The 19500-nt window shown below is 39.4% G+C and overlaps 2 protein-coding genes across 4 annotated transcripts in view; one reads left to right on the forward strand and one right to left on the reverse strand.

The window, feature by feature from the left end:
- The window catches only part of si:dkey-94f20.4 (synembryn-A), a 34399-nt gene extending 27174 nt beyond the window's left edge, over positions 1 to 7225 (reverse strand). The window contains exon 1 of one of the 2 annotated variants that reach the window (XM_061909384.1): positions 7209 to 7225. The gene's annotated coding sequence lies outside the window, so the exon portion shown is untranslated. The remainder of the gene's footprint in view (positions 1 to 7208) is intronic. The other variant, XM_061909381.1, reaches the window with a different exon arrangement.
- LOC133558188 (transient receptor potential cation channel subfamily M member 4-like) overlaps positions 7174 to 19500 on the forward strand; it is a 37244-nt gene continuing 24917 nt past the window's right edge. The window contains exons 1-8 of one of the 2 annotated variants that reach the window (XM_061909378.1): positions 7174 to 7456; positions 11859 to 11920; positions 12005 to 12182; positions 13824 to 14004; positions 14454 to 14623; positions 14740 to 14917; positions 15243 to 15307; positions 16665 to 16898. In XM_061909378.1, coding sequence (XP_061765362.1) covers positions 7394 to 7456; positions 11859 to 11920; positions 12005 to 12182; positions 13824 to 14004; positions 14454 to 14623; positions 14740 to 14917; positions 15243 to 15307; positions 16665 to 16898 — 1131 coding nt within the window. In that variant the 5' untranslated portion in view covers positions 7174 to 7393. The remainder of the gene's footprint in view (positions 7457 to 11858; positions 11921 to 12004; positions 12183 to 13823; positions 14005 to 14453; positions 14624 to 14739; positions 14918 to 15242; positions 15308 to 16664; positions 16899 to 19500) is intronic. The other variant, XM_061909380.1, reaches the window with a different exon arrangement.

Consider the following 19500-nt stretch of genomic DNA (forward strand, 5'->3'; position numbering starts at 1 on the left):
CATATTGTATTCGTTTCTTGAGAGGTGTTTAAATTGCGGCAATTCTGAAAAGTGTGAGCTTTACAAAATACTTTTAGGTTTACTTAATCATCATTGTCACCGACGTCCCACTGGGTGTGAGTTTTCCTTGCCCTGATGTGGGCCTACCGAGGATGTCGTAGTGGTTTGTGTTGTGGTTTGTGCAGCCCTTTGAGACATTAGTGATTTAGGGCTATATAAGTAAACATTGATTGATTGATTATGACTGGGGGTGATACAGACATAGATGCTCACAAAAGTGAGTACATTTTTCACTTATAAATGAGTCCTATTATGATGTTTTTCTACATTTAAATCACTTGTTTGTGGTCTTCATAACATGGAATGGTGGTTCTTTGTCAAACTTTTGCATGGATTTTTTTTTTTACAGAACATCTTCAAGCCGCTTTCTACCTGTTCAGAACACACAGTTTTGTGGGTGGTCTTGGTTACGTGACTCCACTTGCGCTGTGTCTTTTCCCCCCTCAAACATGTAGTTTTTAAGCGCCTCTATATCGAGTCTACTGACAGATATAAGTTAGAACTATACGCTACTTTTTAAGCAATGGCAACAGCTAAGGATTTTTAGCATGCATCTGCATGTACAAGCCAGTCTGAACCACAAGAAGAGGATAGAAAAAAAATAAACTTATGAAATACAAATTTGGACTACAACTAAAGAAAAATGGCCCACTTAAATTTTTGGAAGAAGGCGAACTTGTCGCGACAATATTTCTGCCGAGCCTGCATGGTTTTATTTCAAATTTTCAGGATACCAATACAAAAACAAGTACTAACAGGTAAGAAAGGGCCCCTTTAGGCAAATATTTTTATCAAAGTAAATCTTCTCAAGGTACAATATTATAGAATCATTTAGAGTAGCCAGTGTACATCCATCCATCCATTTTCTACCGCTTGTCCCGTTCGGGGTCGCTGGAGGTTATTTTCCTCTCTGTTCCGTAGGACACCACGTCCCCAGTTTCCAAATATAATTGGAAATGTGGACTCGTCAGACCACAGGACACTTTTCCACTACAGATCTTGCATGGGACTAAAAATATCACACTGCCCAAGCCTGGATTATAATATGCAGAGAGAGGGGAAAAAGTGCAAGATGCCTCACTCACTACCACCAATGCACCAGAAACACAGGTTTTCCATCCATCCATCCATTTTGTACCGCTTATTTCCTTTGGGGTCGCGGGGGGCGCTGGTGCCTATCTCAGCTACAATCGGGCGGAAGGCGGGGTATAACCTGGACAAGTCGCCATCTCATTGCAGGGCCAACACAGATAGACAGACAACATTCACACTCACATTCACACACTAGTGCCAATTTAGTGTTGCCAATCAACCTATCCCCAGGTGCATGTTTTTGGCGGTGGGAGGAAGCCGGAGTAGCCGGAGGGAACCCAGGCAGCCACGGGGAGTACATGCAAACTCCACACAGAAAGATCCCTAGCCTGGGATTGAACTCAAGACCTTCGTATTGTGAGGCACATGCACTACTCCCTGTCCCACCGTGCTGCCAGCCAGTGTACAATTTTGAATGATCAACCAACTATGAAAATGAGTCAACACAGAGACATTATTGTCAAAATAGCTGGTAACACACGTGAGTACCAAGATAATTGTGTGTTGGGCAAGTATGGTGACGGCGTCACGGTGTGCGGCTCCATTAGTGCTGCGGCTCATGGCGGTAAATATGTATCCCAACATGTGCGTACTGTGACATGGTTGCCTCCATTGGGAATGTAGGGCACATGGCAGAAACAACTCTAAAGTGCCTTACCAAGCAAGCTGAACGTAATGGAGTGGCCAAGAATTTCTTTAGATCTGAACCTAATTGGACACTGACTACTGTAAAGCATACCCAAGTTCCACTGATATGAAAGTGGCCCTTAAAAAGTACTCACTTTTGTGAAAGAGAGTAGTACTTCTGTTTTTTTTTTCCTACAAACCATTTTCAAACAAACTTTTTTTGCCACAACATTACCCCAGTTTTTTTCCCGCCTCGGTTATTGTACCCCCAAACACTGCATGTAACAAACAAGTCTGTTTGCCTATATTTATGCACAAATCGAGTACCTAAATAAATAATCCTATTCATTGGTGACTCAGTGTATGCTTTTTTTTTTTTTTACTGAATACGACTGCAAAATAAGCAATTTTTGGTATTAAAAAAAACTTGTCATTGTAAAAAGTTACATTGACAATAAAACTCATGTTGGCATTGTAAAATGTTGAATTAAAGAAGAAAACACCGACATTAAAAAAACACAATATTTTTCAAAGATATTTTTTGTATCGTGACATATTTTTCATTGCCAATCATCAGATTAATTTACGCCAAGATTGTTATGTCTTTAAGTGTTACAAGTTTTATTTTTTTAATGTTCCATTTTTCCAATGCATTTTTTTTTACATTCAACTTAATGGCAGGGATTTCAAGAAGGGGAAGGGGCCATGAAGGCAGAGAACGTACATCCAGATTTTGAGAAGAGGAATGAGTAGAGCGGCCGCTGTCACTGCTCGTAAGTTGAAAGTGAAAAAAGAACAGTGAATATGGAAAAATTTAAAATTAAAAAGGAACATTTGTAACACCTAAAAAACAATGATGGTGCAAAAAGATTGGCATTGACAAAACAAAACATATCCACAAAAAGTATTATGTTTTTTAATGTCTATATTTTCTTTTCTAATTCAACATTTTACAATGCAAACACTTGTTGCTTTTTCTATAACAAAACTTACTGCCTATATTTTCTGGCTCAACACCATTATGCCCAACAAATCTGCAAATGCCAGCCCTTTGATAAAGAAAGTGAGAAACACCATTTAATCCAAGAAAGAAGTATGAGGGTGGCACCTGTGTGGTTCTCCCCACCCCTCTCTCCACACATTGCTCTCTTTGTCAAAAAGAGTCTTCAATAAAAATAAAAGTGATGTTAAAGTGTTTTTTTTTAAATTAATCATTTAAATGTATTTTGCATTGTTTACTGCAAGTAAAACTACAATCTCTATATTTTTTGGGGGGGTGTCTGGAACCTATTGATTGGATTGTCATGATATATATGGGAAAATACATTATTTTACAAACAGTTCGGTCTTCGTCTGATGTTTTACTAATAAGACGGTATCACTCTACATTAAATGATAAGGTTTTAGGAAGTGTATGCAAGATCGAGCAGTTGTTTTTCTCCAAGCACTGTATGTGAGGATTGGTGGGAGCAAAGGACATTTCAGGAATAAACACAATGACGGCATATGTGACTCAAGGGGAAAAGGCACAGGAAAATCGGGGCGATAAAGAAAAGCCCGCAGGAGAATCAGTGTTATTTTGGGCCCGCCGGCGCTTCCTGCAGGTGATGGAAAAGAAAGAAGGATTTGTGGAACAATTGCGCAGCAGCAAGTGGACTGAGAGGAGAAGGATGGAGGAGGATGTGGAGGAAAGGCAAGGAGGGGGTGACTAGGGTTGTTGGATCAAAGGAAGGAGGAAAATAAAATTAATGTAAACATCAACCAAGGTGCAAGGTCACTTTGAGTATCATCACATGATCTGGCTGTCACTAAAAGTTTGTTTACCAAGCCATGCTATAAATTATTAGGAAACCTCCTGAACGTTAACCGATGACGAGAGTGGGAGTTGTCTTGGAGAAACAATGACGACGGTCAAGACACACCCTTGATCCAGTCAACCTATAAAACAGGTTCTAAGTGGCAAAGCATGACAGACTTACAGACTTCATAGTCACTAAGAGACAACAACAAAACCTTTTGGATTGATGGTTCACTCCAAAAGTACCAGGGAATTTTCCTATTTTCTTGGTGGTAAGTTAATTTACTTTTGGAGAATACTACCAAAACATTACTTCACTGAAGTGTTGGTGTACCACAGGGCAGTGCGGTATGGAGATAGCTGTTCTGCTGCTACTGACTGTGCCTTTGACTGCTGCATTGCCACTTGGACCAGATCTCAGGTCACTACAAACTCAGTCGCACACTTGACAAATTTAACTGTGTTGCTCCTGTTCTAATTGGTACATCATTCTTCCGGAAGTATAGGTCGGACAAAGACACCTCACTTGCAGGGGACACCGTCCAGACATCGGGGATTGGAGCACAGGAGCAGCACGTTCCATTCATGAAGATTGTTCCTTATCAGTCAGAAGACCAACATCTTGACATGGATGCAATTAAACACAGGTATGAAAGAAAATCAGGATGTACCATATAGTCCCTCTGTTGTTTCTTCAGGACTACATACACTATGAAAGAGTAATAAAAGTTGTTGTTTCATTGACATTTTTTAGTAACACAAGTGCTCACAAAGGCAAAACATGGGTTCTAATCCACACTATTTTAAAAGTAGATTTGTTCCTGTTATTAGTCAAGTGTGAGGGGAGATCACACAGAAAATGCACATTTTCGCCTGGATATGTGGCTATATTGTTATATGAGGAGACTACTTTATGTGGTAATTTAGCATTGCTAAAAAAAACATTGCTAATTGTTGCGGTTTGCACACTGCTGTAATGTAAATATGCTCTATTAAATACAATAGTGTCTAAGTGGAATTTACTTTTTTAGTATACCGATTACACCTGGAATTACTTATATTTTGTGAACAAATACAAATACTTAAGATCTTGACTGGCTTAATTATGCTGCATTTTTGACAAGTTTGTTTACATTTTTGACTGTTTACTACCGGCAAAGAAAGACTGCAGAAAGTTCACTCACATGTGTATTCAGTTCAGTTCAGTTTCAGTTTATTTCGAACATGCATACGATACAGTGTAATGCTTCACATATTTCCAGTTGTTTCATAACCGCACGTCCAAAAAGAAGTAGGTAGAAGCTGAGTTTATTTAATTCTACCCCTTTTCATACCATAGCAATTGTATCCCATTTCCTTGTTCTCTGTAACAGAACAGCATCGAATGCATGAGAAAAATTCCAATGATGGTCTGGTGCAGGGGACTCCAAACTTTTTGCATCCGTAGTCCCAAAGGGCCAATTTTAACCTAAAGCCTAATTGTAAATGATACCATTAATAAGTGCGAATACAATGGATAGATGGCCACTATTTTTCCTTGCGGACATGCCATCAATGACGTTAGTGTGAATATGTATTAAATTTGGGATGCCACCCTATGGTTGGCCAAATAAAACCACTCAGTGATCCAATTTTGGCCCACGGGCCCCACTGGTCTAGTGGGATATATTATGGTCCTTGCTCACTAAGCATATCTAGGTGATTTTTTTTTTTTAATGACATTATTTTATATTCTCTCCAATAGTTTGGCAGTAAAACTCCGTCGCAGGCGTGCGCCCCGCGGATGCAAGCTGGGCACCTGCCAGGTCCAAATCCTGGCCAACACGTTATACCACATCAGCAAAACAAGCGGAAAAGAAGAGTCCAAAAAGGCAAACGACCCTCAGGGATACGGCAGATAAGCCAGACGTAGCAAGAAGGAGATCCTAACATCGTCTATGTGTGTGTTCTGATTGACTGGTACTTGTTATGGATGTATGCTCTCTGAAAAAATGTTGCAACCCTGCTTTGAAGAAAATCTTATTTAATTGTATTTACAGTAATATATTTAAATCTGATTAAATTTTTAAGAAAATGCTGAATCGCAAAACCTGTGTTTCTGGTGCATTGGTGGTAGTGCAGGGGTCACCAACGCGGTGCCCGCGGTAACCAGGTAGCCCGTAAGGACCAGATGAGTAGCCCGCTGGCCTGTTCTAAAAGCAGCTCAAATAGCAGCACTTACCAGTGAGCTCCCTCTATTTTTTAAATTTTATTTATTTACTAGCAAGCTGGTCTCGCTTTGCTCGACATTTTTGATTCTAGGAGAGACAAAACTCAAATAGAATTAGAAAATCCAAGAAAATATTTTAAAGACTTGGTCTTCACATGTTTAAATAAATTCATTTATTTTTTTACTTTGCTTTTTATAACTTTCAGAAAGACAATTTTAGAGAAAAAATAAAACTTTAAAAATGATTTTAGGATTTTCAAACACATATACCTTTTTACCTTTTAAATTCCTTCCTCTTCTTTCCTGACAATTTAAATCAATGTTCGAGTAAATTTATTTTTTTTATTGTGAAGAATAATACATACATTTTAATTTATTCTTCATTTTAGCTTCTGTTTTTTCGACGAATAATATTTGTGAAATATTTCTTCGAAGTTATTATGATTGAAATTCAAAAAAATTATTCTGGCAAATCTAGAAAACCTTTAGAATCAAATTTAAATCTTATTTCAAAGTCTTTTGAATTTCTTTTGAAATTTTTGTTCTGGAAAATCTAGAAGAAATAATGATTTGTCTTTGTTAGAAATATAGCTTGGTCCAATTTGTTATATATTCTAACAGAGTGCAGATTGGATTTTAACCTATTTAAAACATGTCATCAAAATTCTAAAATTAATCTTAATCAGGAAAAATGACTAATGATGTTCCATAAATTATTTTTTAAATTTTTTCAAAAAGATTCGAATGAGCTAGTTTTAGTCTTCTTTTTTTCGGGTGAATTTTGTATTTCAAAGAGTTGAAATTAAAGATAAACTATGTTTCAAAATTTAATTACAATTTTTTTCCTGTTCTTTTCTCTTTTAAACCGTTCAATTAAGTGTTTTTTTCCCATCATTTATTCTCTACGGAAAACCTTCCGTAAAAGGAAAAAAAATGTATGACGGAATGACAGAAAGAAATATCTGTTTTTATATATATTATATATATTTATTAAAGGTAAATTGAGCAAATTGGCTATTTCTGGCAATTGAGCAAATTGGCTATTTCTGGCAATTTATTTAAGTGTGTATCAAACTGGTAGCCCTTCACATTAATCAGTACCCAAGAAGTAGCTCTTGGTTTCAAAAATGTTGGTGACCCCTGTGGTAGTTAGTGAGGCATCTTGCACTTTTTCCCCTCTCTCTGCATATTATAATCCAGGCTTGAGCAGTGTGATATTTTTAGTCCCATGCAAGATCACATTTCTCGCAGCTCAACATGTATTGTATAGTTAACACACTAAAAGGCATTAGCGTTGTCATGTAATAAAACACAACTCCCCCCAAAAATCCAGGTGTGACTTTCGTGTGGTTGTGAGTGACCACTCCTATTTACAAAGCATGGAGGAGGTATTTACCTATTTCCAGACCACACCCTCCTCACCTGTGTGCTTTCTTGGCTCTGCACCTTCTTTACTCCTTTGATTCGGCTGGGGAGGCTGCAAAAAACCTGTTCAATAAGTGGAGAGGGGGAAAAAAGGGTCAGAATATAATGGTTGGTTAAAAAAAAAAAAAGACGAGTTGATTGTGTTTCCTGGCATCACTTTGTAACGAGGAGGGGAGAAAAAAATGAGAGACACCGGAGACGCAGCAGAGAGTGGACACACAGGCAGCAAATCTGAGAAGGACCAGGTGAGAAACTCGTCTTTAAAGATGTAGTGGTGCGTGGAATTTAACAAGTTTAAGAGGGAGTTTGTGAACCTTTTTTTAAGCAAGTCATGGTGACGCGTGAAAGCCTCCGCTTAACTCGTATGAATAAGACACATGCTCACAATTCCCGTCAAACAAAATGAGCATTTCGCTGTAAATACATGCAAAAAGACGCTGGTTTATGGCTGCTTTCTGGACGTTTCCAGTGTTTCTTTGCGAACTGTCGAACAGCAAAGAGGCGGAAGTTAGCCGCTGATATGACATGCTAACATAACAAGGCGACTCGGAATGTACACATATCAAAGTTATTTTCAGCAACTTTTAAATGGACATTTAAATGGCTTGCCTTTTAAGATGCTAAAATACGTGAAGTGAGGGTGCCGTGTTCAAATACAGCGATACAAGTTGTCACCGTGTTTGTCAAATACAGTATGAAGTTATTGAAGGGAGAATAGGGCCGCGTTCCATTCAGCTCTGACCTGCTGTAGTGGACCGCTCTTCCCGGATAAGACTATCTGGAGCGACTAAATGGAACGCGGCCCCGGATAAGACTATCTGGAGCGACTAAATGGAACGCGGCCCCTATGTCACTTGTTATTGTTTTCCTTTAAGAAGAAGTAAGTATATTTGATTTATAAAGCACTTTTCACTGATAAAATCATAAAGCGTTGTACAAACCCAAGTCAAGTAAAAAAAACTATTACATCTAAAGGCCTACTGAAACGGGGATAGCAGGTCCATTCTATGTGTCATACTTGATCATTTCCTGATATTGCCATATTTTTGCTGAAAGGATTTAGTAGAGAACATCCACGATAAAGTTAGCAACTTTTGGTCGCTAATAAAAAAGCCTTGCCTGTACCGGAAGTAGCAGACGATGTGCACGTGACGTCACTGGTTGTTGAGCGCCTCACATCCTCACATTGTTTACAATCATGGCCACCAGCAGCGAGAGCGATTCGGACCGAGAAAGAGACAATTTCCCCATTAATTTGAGTGAGGATGAAAGATTCGTGTTTGAGGATAGTGAGAGTGAAGGACTAGAAGAAAAAAAAAGACGAGGGCAGTGGGAGCGATTCAGATGTTGATAATAGAGGTAAACTATTGGTATTGTTCATGATCAATAGCGCTTTTTCTATTGGTATTTGTATTGCTCCAGTTGTAGTGTAAAAATGCTCATTGTCATTTCAATATTATTATTTATTTCACTAACTGCTTCTTTGCTATCACTTTTGCGATCATATTTGTGCATATCGTATGTGCTGGTGTTGTTGTTTTTGTTGTTATTGTTGTGTTTGCTGTTGTTGTTTTTGTCTCTCTGTCTGATTCCCCACATCACCCCTTTGTCTTCCTTTTTTTGTCTTTTTGTGCCCTCCTGCTCCGGCCCGGCTGCACCAAAGGATTGTATTAATACATTTAATAAAGTCAATTTCAAATAAGGCAAAAAGAGAAGTATCCTACACTTCTCTCTTGTAAAATAAATCTGAACAGCCGATATGGGCATCTACATCAACTATATGATTTGCCTGAGAAGCTGGACAGGACAAAAAAAAAGCCTTGCCTGTACCGGAAGTAGCAGACGATGTGCGTGTGACGTCACTGGTTGTAGAGATCTTCACATTGTGTACAATCATGGCCACCTGCAGCGAGAGCGATTGGGACCGAGAAAGCGACTATTCCCCCATTAATTTGAGCGAGGATGAAAGATTCGTGTATGAGGATAGTGAGAGTGAAGGACTGGAAGAAAAAAAAACGACGAGGGCAGTGGGAGCGATTCAGATGTTATTAGACACATTTACTAGGATAATTCTGGAAAATCCCTTACTTGCTTATTGTGTTACTAGTGTTTTAGTGAGATTATATAGTCATACCTGAAAGTCGGAGGGGTGTGGTGACCGCCATTGTCTCTGAGGGAAGCCATTTAGAACCTAAGAAAGTCGCAGCTGCCTCTTAGACAGCTGCAGGAGGAACGACACAAGCTCCTCTCATGTTTACGGTAAGAGCCGACTTATTAGCACAATTTTCTCACCGAAACCCGCCGGTTGAAATGTGGTAGGGAACCATGTTCGCTTGACCGCTCTGTTCCATATTAAAGCTTCACAACAAACAAAGAAACACCGGCTGTGTTTGTGTTGCTACAGCCAGCTGCAATACACCGCTTTCCACCAACATCTTTCTTCTTTGTAGTCTCCATTATTAATTGAACAAATTGCAAAAGATTCAGCAACACAGATGTCCAGAATACTGTGTAATTATGCGATAAAAACAGACTACTTTTAGCCGTGACCGGTGCTGGGAGAACATGTCCGCTACCACCGGTGACGTCACGCGCACGCGTCATCATATGCGTCATCATTCCGTGACGTTTTCAACAGGATATCTCGCGGGAAATTAAAAACTGCAATTTAGTAAACTAAACCGGCCGAATTGGCATGTGTTGCAATGTTAAGATTTCATCATTGATATATAAACTATCAGACTGCGTGGTCGGTAGTAGTGTGTTTCAGTAGGCCTTTAAAACAACAGGGCAACATCATAAAAAGGATACAAAGTGGATTATCAATCAATCAATCAATATTTATATAGCCCTAAATCACAAGTGTCTCAAAGGGCTGCACAAACCACAACGACATCCTCGGTAGAGCCCACATAAGGGCAAGGAAAAACTCACCCCAGTGAGACGTCGGTGACAGTGACAATGATGACTATGAGAAACCTTGGAGAGGACTGCATATTAGTGCCCAAGGCATGGGTAATTTAAATATTTGTGAAGGCACCATTAGTGCTGAAAGGTACATATAGGTTTTGGAGCAACATATGTTGCCATCCAAGCAACGCTATCACGGACACCCCTGCTTATTTCAGCAAGACAACGCCAAGCCACGTGTTACAGTAAAAGAGTGCGCGTACTAGACTGGCCTGCCTTTAGTCCAGACCTGACATTGAAAATGTTTGTCCCAATATAAAGCTTAAAATGTCACAACGGAGACCCCGTTGAACAACTTAAGCTGTACATCAAGCAAGAATGGGAAAGAATTTCACCTGAAAAGCTTCAAAAATTGGTCCACTCAGTTCCCAAACTTTTACTGAGTGTTGTTAAAAGGAAAGGTGATGTAACACAATGGTAAACATGCCCCTGTGCCAACATTTTTAAATGTTTTGCTGCTGATCAATTCTAAGTTAATGATTATTTGCAATAACAAAAAAAAAAATCTTAGTTCAAACATTAAATATCTTGTCTTTGCAGTTTATTAAATTGAATATAAGTTGAAAAGGATTTGCACGTCATTGGTATTTAGTGTTTATTTACGAATTACACAACACACCAACTTCACTGGTTTTGGGTTTTGTAGTTTAATTGGGCTGTGTTGAGTGAATACTAATAGCTTATATTGTAAGTGTCAATCCCTACATTTTTGAACTGTCCTTAGCGCTCCTTGGTTTAAAAAGGCAATGCTACACAAAAAAAGACTTTTGTTCCGCGGAAAAATGTCCTATTGAAAATTTATTTTTAATGTTTATATTTGTCTGACTTTAACACTACTTTTTCCCCATTCAAAGCATGCAGCAACATTTCTAACCTCAATATCTTTCTGCTATATTGAAAAGACAACTGTCTGCCTCTTGTAATGATTGGAAGGGTTTACTGTATTTTGTAAAAATAAGCAATGCTAAAAGAACAACATAAAAATTGTGTATTTAAAGTCAGGCATATTTTGTTTGAAAAGATTGACATGTTTTAAATGGAATGGAATTTTTTTGTTCTCAGGACTTTTTTGAGGTTTTTTTTTTTTTTTTAGTCTGACACTTAAAAAAAAAAGCCTAAATCAATGTTGCTGGTAATTTTTGACACATTCCCGGACCTGATCATGATAGTTATAAGCAAATACTCCTTGAACTGTTGTTTATGGATGTTATTTTCTGATTTGTTCTATAGAAAAATTAATACCGTTTAATATGTGTATTTTAGGCTGAAATACAATTTTTAAAGATTAACTTGAATAAAGTATAATTAAAATGGTAATATTTGATACAAAGTACAGCAGTTTTTACAAGGCTGACATTTTTTTTCCATTAGCCTCAAATATGAGTGAATTTAAAGGACCTCGAAGGGGTTAACACACACACACATGGCAAGCCTTCACACTCTCTGCACATACACACACAAAGGGGCCAACTGCAGCACCTTGCCAGAAGTCACAGTCCAGTGTTTCGACCCTGCATGTCTCACCAGTGTAATAGCAGCTATTTTTTATGTACTGTACTAAAGTCAACATTACAACACTTCTACAGAGTTTCCAAAGTACCGTGGCCTTATTTGCTCTATCATGCTCGGATTACATGTTCAATCTTTGAAATTTAGAAATTGTCTTTTGTTTTACAGAGCTGGATCCCCAAAATTATTAAAAAAAGAATTTGTTCCACCTTTGTAGAAGATTCTTTCAGGTACTGTAAAATTAGTAGCACTGCCCCAAATCAGCACTTGATCATGCTGTGTGCATTGACATTGTATTTCTCCATCTTTCTTAGTAATGGCGCTCTCTGTCAGTGTGGGGGGACAAGGGACACCCATGCCTCTGTGGCTCTCGGAGACTTTTTCAGCACCGCCATTGTCAACCACTGGGACAGTGCCCAGCACTCCTCTGAGTGCCCGACGGATGCCTTCGGAGAGTTGCAGTTTGCAGGGTCCAGCAAGAGACACAGCTATGTGGGTCATTTTGATGAATACATGATAAAACACTTTATCGGCCATTTTAGGGGGAATATATTGCAGGGTTATACATCGTAAATGCTTTAATTAATGCCTCAATTCAATTGACAAGAGTCTCCCGTAGGGGTCTATAATTAGCTTTGAGTCAGAATACATTGGCATTAACAGCTGTGGCTGTGGGCAACCTCCTGTTTTGTTTTGTTTTCTTACAAATGCAACAATATGGCAGGGGCAGCAGCTTCATTTACATCTGTATATGCTTTAAAATGTTGCTACTTAGCTGTTGGTGTGACACACCTGCGTGTATGCGTGTCATACCTGCAGCAATGTTTACAATTGACTCATTTGCGGTATTAATGCTGATCGTGCACTTTGCTGCTATTACAACACTGGTTCTTCTGCTGCTGTGTTGTGCAATATACTTGGTAATACATGACCATGTGGTTTAAAGGCCTACTGAAATGAGATTTTCGTATTCAAACGGGGATAGCAGGTCCATTCTATGTGTCATACTTCATCATTTCGCGATATTGCCATATTTTTGCTGAAAGGATTTAGTAGAGAACATCGATGATAACGTTTGCAACTTTTGGTCGCTAATAAAAAAGCCTTGCCTGTACCAGAAGTAGCAGAGGATGTGCGCGTGACGTCACGGGTTGTGGAGCTCCTCACATCTGAACATTGTTTACAATCATGGCCACCTGCAGCGAGAGCGAGAAAGCAACGATTTCCCCATTAATTTGAGCGAGGATGTAAGATTCGTGAATGAGGAAAGTGAGAGTGAAGGACTAGAGAAAAAAAAAAAAAGATGAGGGCAGTAGGAGCGATTCAGATGTTATTTGACACATTTACTAGGATAATTCTGGAAAATCCCCTATCTGCTTATTGTGTTACTAGTGTTTTAGTGAGATTATATGGTCCTACCTGTACAACCTGAAGGTCGGCCCCACACCTTTCATCAGCACCATGTACGGAATGTGGTGATGCCCATCTCTGCCCTTCGCAAGGGACCCTCTTCGAAACAAGATCTTTTGAAATGATCGCTGCATAATACACTGTACTTTGTGTGTGTGGTCCAAACCAGCCGTGTTCGCTAGACATCTCTGTTCCATAGTAAAGCTTCACCTACAGCTTTCTTCTTTGACGTCTCCATTATTCATTGCACAAATTGCAAAAGATTCAGCAACACAGATGTCCATAATACTGTGGATTTATGCGATGAAAACAGATGACTTATAGCTGGGAACGGTGTTGGAACAAAATGTCCTCTACAATGCGTGACGCCACGCGCACGCGTCATCATACCGCAACGTTTTAGCATGATACTTCTGCGCGAAAATTGCAATTTAGTAAACTAAAAAGGCCGTATTGGCATGTGTTGCAATGTTAATATTTCATCATTGTTATATAAACTATCAGACTGCGTGGTCGGTAGTAGTGGGTTTCAGTAGGCCTTTAAGAAGCAACATTTACCGTTCCACTGTCTCATGCACTCCAATAATCAAAGTTAAGATATCAAACTATTGCATTTATTTTCATCTGTCCTCGTTGCAGTTTAGGTAAATAAACGAAAACAATTACAGGAAATATGCTACCTCATAACTTGTCTAGAATGTTGTTTTTTTTGTCCCTCCACAGTTCTTGCGTTTGTCATGGGACACACCCCCGTCTATGGTCTACACCTTAATGACAGCCCACTGGGATCTGCCTGCACCTAACCTGGTGGTCTCGGTAGTGGGAGGAGAAGGCAAGACGAAGGTGAAGACGTGGGTGCGTGAGGTGCTCAGGCAAGGACTGGTCAAAGCCTCACAAAGTACAGGTGAGCACGCGAAACATTTCTGCTGCACTGATGCATCAAAGCTACCTGTATATTTTAAAATATTTGTTTATATTTTTAAAAGTCATGGGGAAATGTTTGTGAACATACAAAAGTTTTTGCAATGAAATCTATTTAAAAAACAGTGAGGCTCCTTGGAGATGTGATCCTTATTTGGAACGACAATAGCCTCACCTTCCTGACTAGTTTGCCAAGTGCAGGTGGCACACAGTGTTCTACCGCCATCTGAGGTCATTTTTCAAGGCTTTTCCTCTCTAAGTCCTCAGATCAAAGCTAAGATAATAAGACGCTCTCACTGTGTGTGTTCAAAGCGCACACTCGGGGTGCTATTGATATACTTGGGAACAACAAACATGGCTGCTGTGTGTTGTAGTTTATTTCCCCCTGCCTTATTACGGAATGCAGCGTGGCTTTTTATTATTGTGCGGCAGGAGCTTGGATTCTGACAGCGGGTCTCCGAGAAGGGGTCGGGCGTTGCGTCGGAGAGGCGGTGAGGGATCACGCCACCGCAGCGTCCTCTGTCTCCCTTAACAAGGTGGTGGCACTGGGGGTCGCTCCCTGGGGGCTCGTCCACAACCGGCAGCAGCTGGTCAATCCGCAGGTTGTACTCCCCTCACTCCCTGGAGATGTCCCAATACTTTTGCTAATGAGGCATAGTTCAGGCCCTTAACCATCGATCACAGCTTTAAAGCTTTCCCTTGATTCTTCTTCTTGCAGGGCAGTTTTCCTGCCAAGTATCACGTCCAAAACATTAGCCGGGACTCTTGCTACCTGGATAACAACTACCAGGCCTTCCTGCTGGTGGATGACGGGAGTGTGGGACGCAGAGGTGGAGAGACGAGCTTTAGAGCCAAAATGGAGGACTACATCTCCCACCAGCGCACGGGCATTTGGGGTAACGACTTTTGCTTTGAATAAAGCGCAGTGTGTGCTCCTGACTTTTCATTCAATCGGTCAGCTGAAGGTCCGCTGCCTCCATTGTCCACTTTCTCCATGTAGTTTTTTTTATACTGACATAACCTGAATTAAGAGAGAATGGATCTTGCAGCCTGATGCTATGCTTTGTTTTGAATGCCTGAGGGCTTTTTTTTTGGTATGTGCATGACAGCCATTGCATGTCCAAGCTTGCATCGCTCCTCAACATATAAAACCAAGCAGACTTTAGTTATCAAAAAGCTTAAACTCTTGCATTCCTTTAGTTTATTTTTTGCTGTTTTTAGGCAGTGGAAGCATCGACATCCCTGTTCTATGCATGCTGGTTTCAGGTGGTGCCAGCCTGCTCGAGGTAAGGCCTGCAATGTCTAAACCAGTGCTTCTCAATTATTTTCTGCACCCACCTACAAAGAACAAAACATTCCCCCTCTGCCGCAAATAGAAATATCATCATTTGTCTATAGAATTGTTATAGGTACACCTCTGCATAACATTGTATCCTTTTTAACGTTAAAGAAAACAAAGATTAAAAAAGAAAGAAATATAAATCAACTTACAGCAAATAATAACTTGACTAACATTATTAATATTTTTTAGTCTAACAGAAAAGTTTTAATGTGCATCAATTTGCTGTAAATTAAAAAAAACATATATATAGTTATTTAAACTGTAAAACATGTTTGACCGTCTTGAGCTATTTGATACTTAAGAATGAAATAAAATATGATAAATAATAATTAATTCAAATTGATCAGCAACATTAAGTCAGGATAATATATAAAAACAACGTTAACCTACAAAACAAAAATGAATGCAAATTTTTATAAATAAAAATAAGGAAGTCAGTATTAATGACTACAACAAGCATGTCTTGTAGTGCAGTGGTTCTCAAGTTGGGGTACGCGTACCCCTGGGGGTACTTAAAGGTATGCCAAGGGGTACGTGAGATTTTTTTTAAATATTCTAAAAAATAGCAACAATTCAAGAATCCTTTATGAATATATTTATTGAATAACACTTCAACAAAATATGAATGTAAGTTCATAAACTGTGAAAAAAAAAATACAATTTTAATATTCAGTGTTGACCGCTAGATTTTTTCTGGACATGTTCCATAAATATTGATGTTAAAGATTTCTTTTTTTGTGAAGAAATTTTTAGAATTAAGTTCATGAATCCAGATGGATCTCTGTTACAATCCCCAAAGAGGGCACTTTAAGTTGATGATTACTTCTATGTGTAGAAATCTGTATTTATAATTGAATCCCTTGTTTATTTTTCAACAAGTTTTTAGTCATTGTTACATCTTTTTTTCCCAAATAGTTCAAGAAAGACCACTACAAATGACCAATATTTTGCACTGTTATACAATTTAATAAATCAGAAACTGATGACATAGTGCTGTATTTTACTTCTTTATCTCTTTTTTTCAACCAAAACTTCTTTGCCCTGATTATGGGGTACTTGAATTAAAAAAAAATTCACAGGGGGTACATCACTGAAAAAAGGTTGAGAACCACTGTTGTAGTGCACATCTTTTGGAAGTAGGGTTTGAAGCATGATACTGATAAAGCATGTTCACCGGGGTCACACCTGGCATTGCAGCGCGCCCCCTCAGGGGGTCCACCCTACTATTTGAGAAGCACTGGTCTAAACCATCACTTTTATGAGAGGTCCACTACCCCAACAAATCCTTCCTTTTGCACCAGAGAGTAGATCTGTCCCTGAAGAACTCCATGCCTTGGTTAGTGCTGGCGGGCTCAGGAGGCATGGCCGACTTCCTGAGCGACATCCTGGTGAACCAGTCATCAGCACCAGTAGCCCAGTCCTCCGGTGAGGGTGATGCTGAAGCTACTCCTAGCATGGACCTGAAAGACAGAGTTGCAGAACGGGTTCGGAAATACTTCCCCTCTGAAGTGGAGACGGACAAACTTGTTGAGCGTGTAAGTGCAAAGAAGGGCAGGAGAAAAAAAGTGTTTGTGATTTTTGACAGGAAAGGAGTAGGGCAAAGTCGTAAGGGTGTAGTTACTGGGCCTAGACATAATACATTATCTTAATATAATATACAGCACATGATCTCAGAGTCTAGGTTGACCTTTAATTTAATGCCCCTAGGCTTAAAATTCTATGGCTGCACAGACGGGATATTTCATAACAGACAAGGCAGATTGCCAAGAATGTCCCTCTTCATACAATGACCCCCCCTTAGATTGTATTCCTCCTGTAAGACTTTCACTGAGTACAAGAACATTTCAGTGGCTGCTGAGAATGGCCAACAAGCACCCAGATTCAGTCAGATAACTGAGAATATACGACAGTAGGACAGGGCTGCATATGGCCCCATCCGTTGTGGCTTACCTGACACGTGAAACATGACAAATTGGGGTGTGCACTATCCTCTTGAGCCGACAGACGGCAGTAGAGTGTTGAATGTCTTAAAATGTGTTTTGTGGCAATTCCCACCTTGACCACAGCATAGATTGTTTTATACACTAACTAGAGTGGCACTTTCCATTATTTTCAGCAGACTGCATTGCAAAATGATTAACCCTCCTTTTGTGCGAGATCTACTACCCGGGCGGTTTAGCTCGGTTGGTAGAGTGGCCGTGCCAGCAACTTGAGAGTTGCCGGTTCGATCCCCGCTTCCGCCATTTTAGTCACTGCCGTTGTGTCCTTGGGCAAGACACTTTACCCACCTGCACCCAGTGCCACCCACACTGGTTTAAATGTAAAAAATAATTAGATATTGGGTTTCACTATGTAAAGCGCTTTGAGTCACTAGAGAAAAAGCGCCATATAAATATAATTCCCTTCCCTTCCCCTCTACTCAGCAATTGGGCCATATTGTATGCATCCCTTCTGTACTGTATATAGTCTCTATTATAACTGAATTGTACTGTATAGAGATATTTTTCCACCAAGAAGTTCAGTACCAATCCATTCCATGGTATGGCAATGAGCAGTCAATCTGTGGTTTATCACCACTGTGGTTGGCAAAAAGTGCTAAAACGCGGTACGGTGTGGATTCATAATTTTGGTGGTCTTCAAAACAATGGAAACACGTTAAAGAATATCTGCAAGGGTCCCCATACAGTACTAATAATTGGCTAATTTAATTGGTTACCGCTTTTGTCTTCAAAAATGGAAAAATGCACTGCCAATTAGAGGGTGCCTTAAAGCAGGGATGTCTAAATCATAACTCGTGGGCCAAATGCAGCCTGCTGACGTCGTCAATTTGGCCTGCAAGACGTTTTGAGTTGAGAGGGAATCTTACTTTCAGGGAGGTTGGATACATTTTGATAGATTGATGATTTTAATACTAATGTTGTGTTGCTTCTTAGCAGACATAATGCTTACTGCACATCAATGACCGTTAATTATGCTCTAAAAGAAAGCATTCGCAGCATAACATTATGTGACCCAATTCAAACAACCTTGCCTAATCATGGTGCAAAAAATAAAAATCCAACCATCACAAACTGTCAACCGACTTGGTCACACACAACACATTCTGCCCACTGTACTTTGTAGACATTATGAATAACGTCAATGTACCATAAAAAAATACAAAATTACAAAGCATGATCGCAAAAAAGTAAAACACTCTGCACACTTTTCCATGTTTGGGGCATTTTAGCTGCTTGATGTTTCTGATTGATTACAAAACTTTGAGGTTGTCACTGAAGTAAACAAGGTAGAAGTCAAATGTTCACATACTCTTAGTAATCAATTATAGAAATTACTAATTATCCATTATATTAATATTATATATATATGTATATGTGTATATGTGTATATATATATATGTGTGTGTGTGTGTAAACATTTGATCTCGACTGTGATATATATATATATATATATATATATATATATATATGGAATGTTTTTTGTGCTCAACCCTTTAGATCAGGGTTCACCAATGCGGTGCCCACGGGCACCAGGTAGCCCTTAAGGACCAGATGAGTAGCCCGCTGGCCTGTTCTAAAAATAGCTCAAATAGCAGCACTTACCAGTGAGCTGCCTGTATTTTTTACATTTTATTTATTTACTAGCAAGCTGGTATCGCTTCGCACAATATTTTTAATTCTAAGAGAGACAAAACTCAAATAGAATTTGAAAATCCAAGAAAATATTCTGTCCACTAAAGACGCTGAGATCATTATCCATGCGTTTGTTACGTCTCGCCTCGATTACTGTAACGTATTATTTTCGGGTCTCCCCATGTCTAGCATTAAAAGATTACAGTTGGTACAAAATGCGGCTGCTAGACTTTTGACAAGAACAAGAACGTTTGATCACATTACGCCTGTACTGGCTCACCTGCACTGGCTTCCTGTGCACTTAAGATGTGACTTTAAAGTTTTACTACTTACGTATAAAATACCACACGGTCTAGCTCCATCTTATCTTGCCGATTGTATTGTACCATATGTCCCGGCAAGAAATCTGCGTTCAAAGGACTGCGGCTTATTAGTGATTCCCAAAGCTCCAAAAAAGTCTGCGGGCTATAGAGCGTTTTCATTTCGGTACGCCTCCAGCTGACTA

The sequence above is a fragment of the Nerophis ophidion genome, linkage group LG08, assembly GCF_033978795.1.
Source record: "Nerophis ophidion isolate RoL-2023_Sa linkage group LG08, RoL_Noph_v1.0, whole genome shotgun sequence".
Classification (NCBI taxonomy): Eukaryota; Metazoa; Chordata; class Actinopteri; order Syngnathiformes; family Syngnathidae; genus Nerophis; species Nerophis ophidion.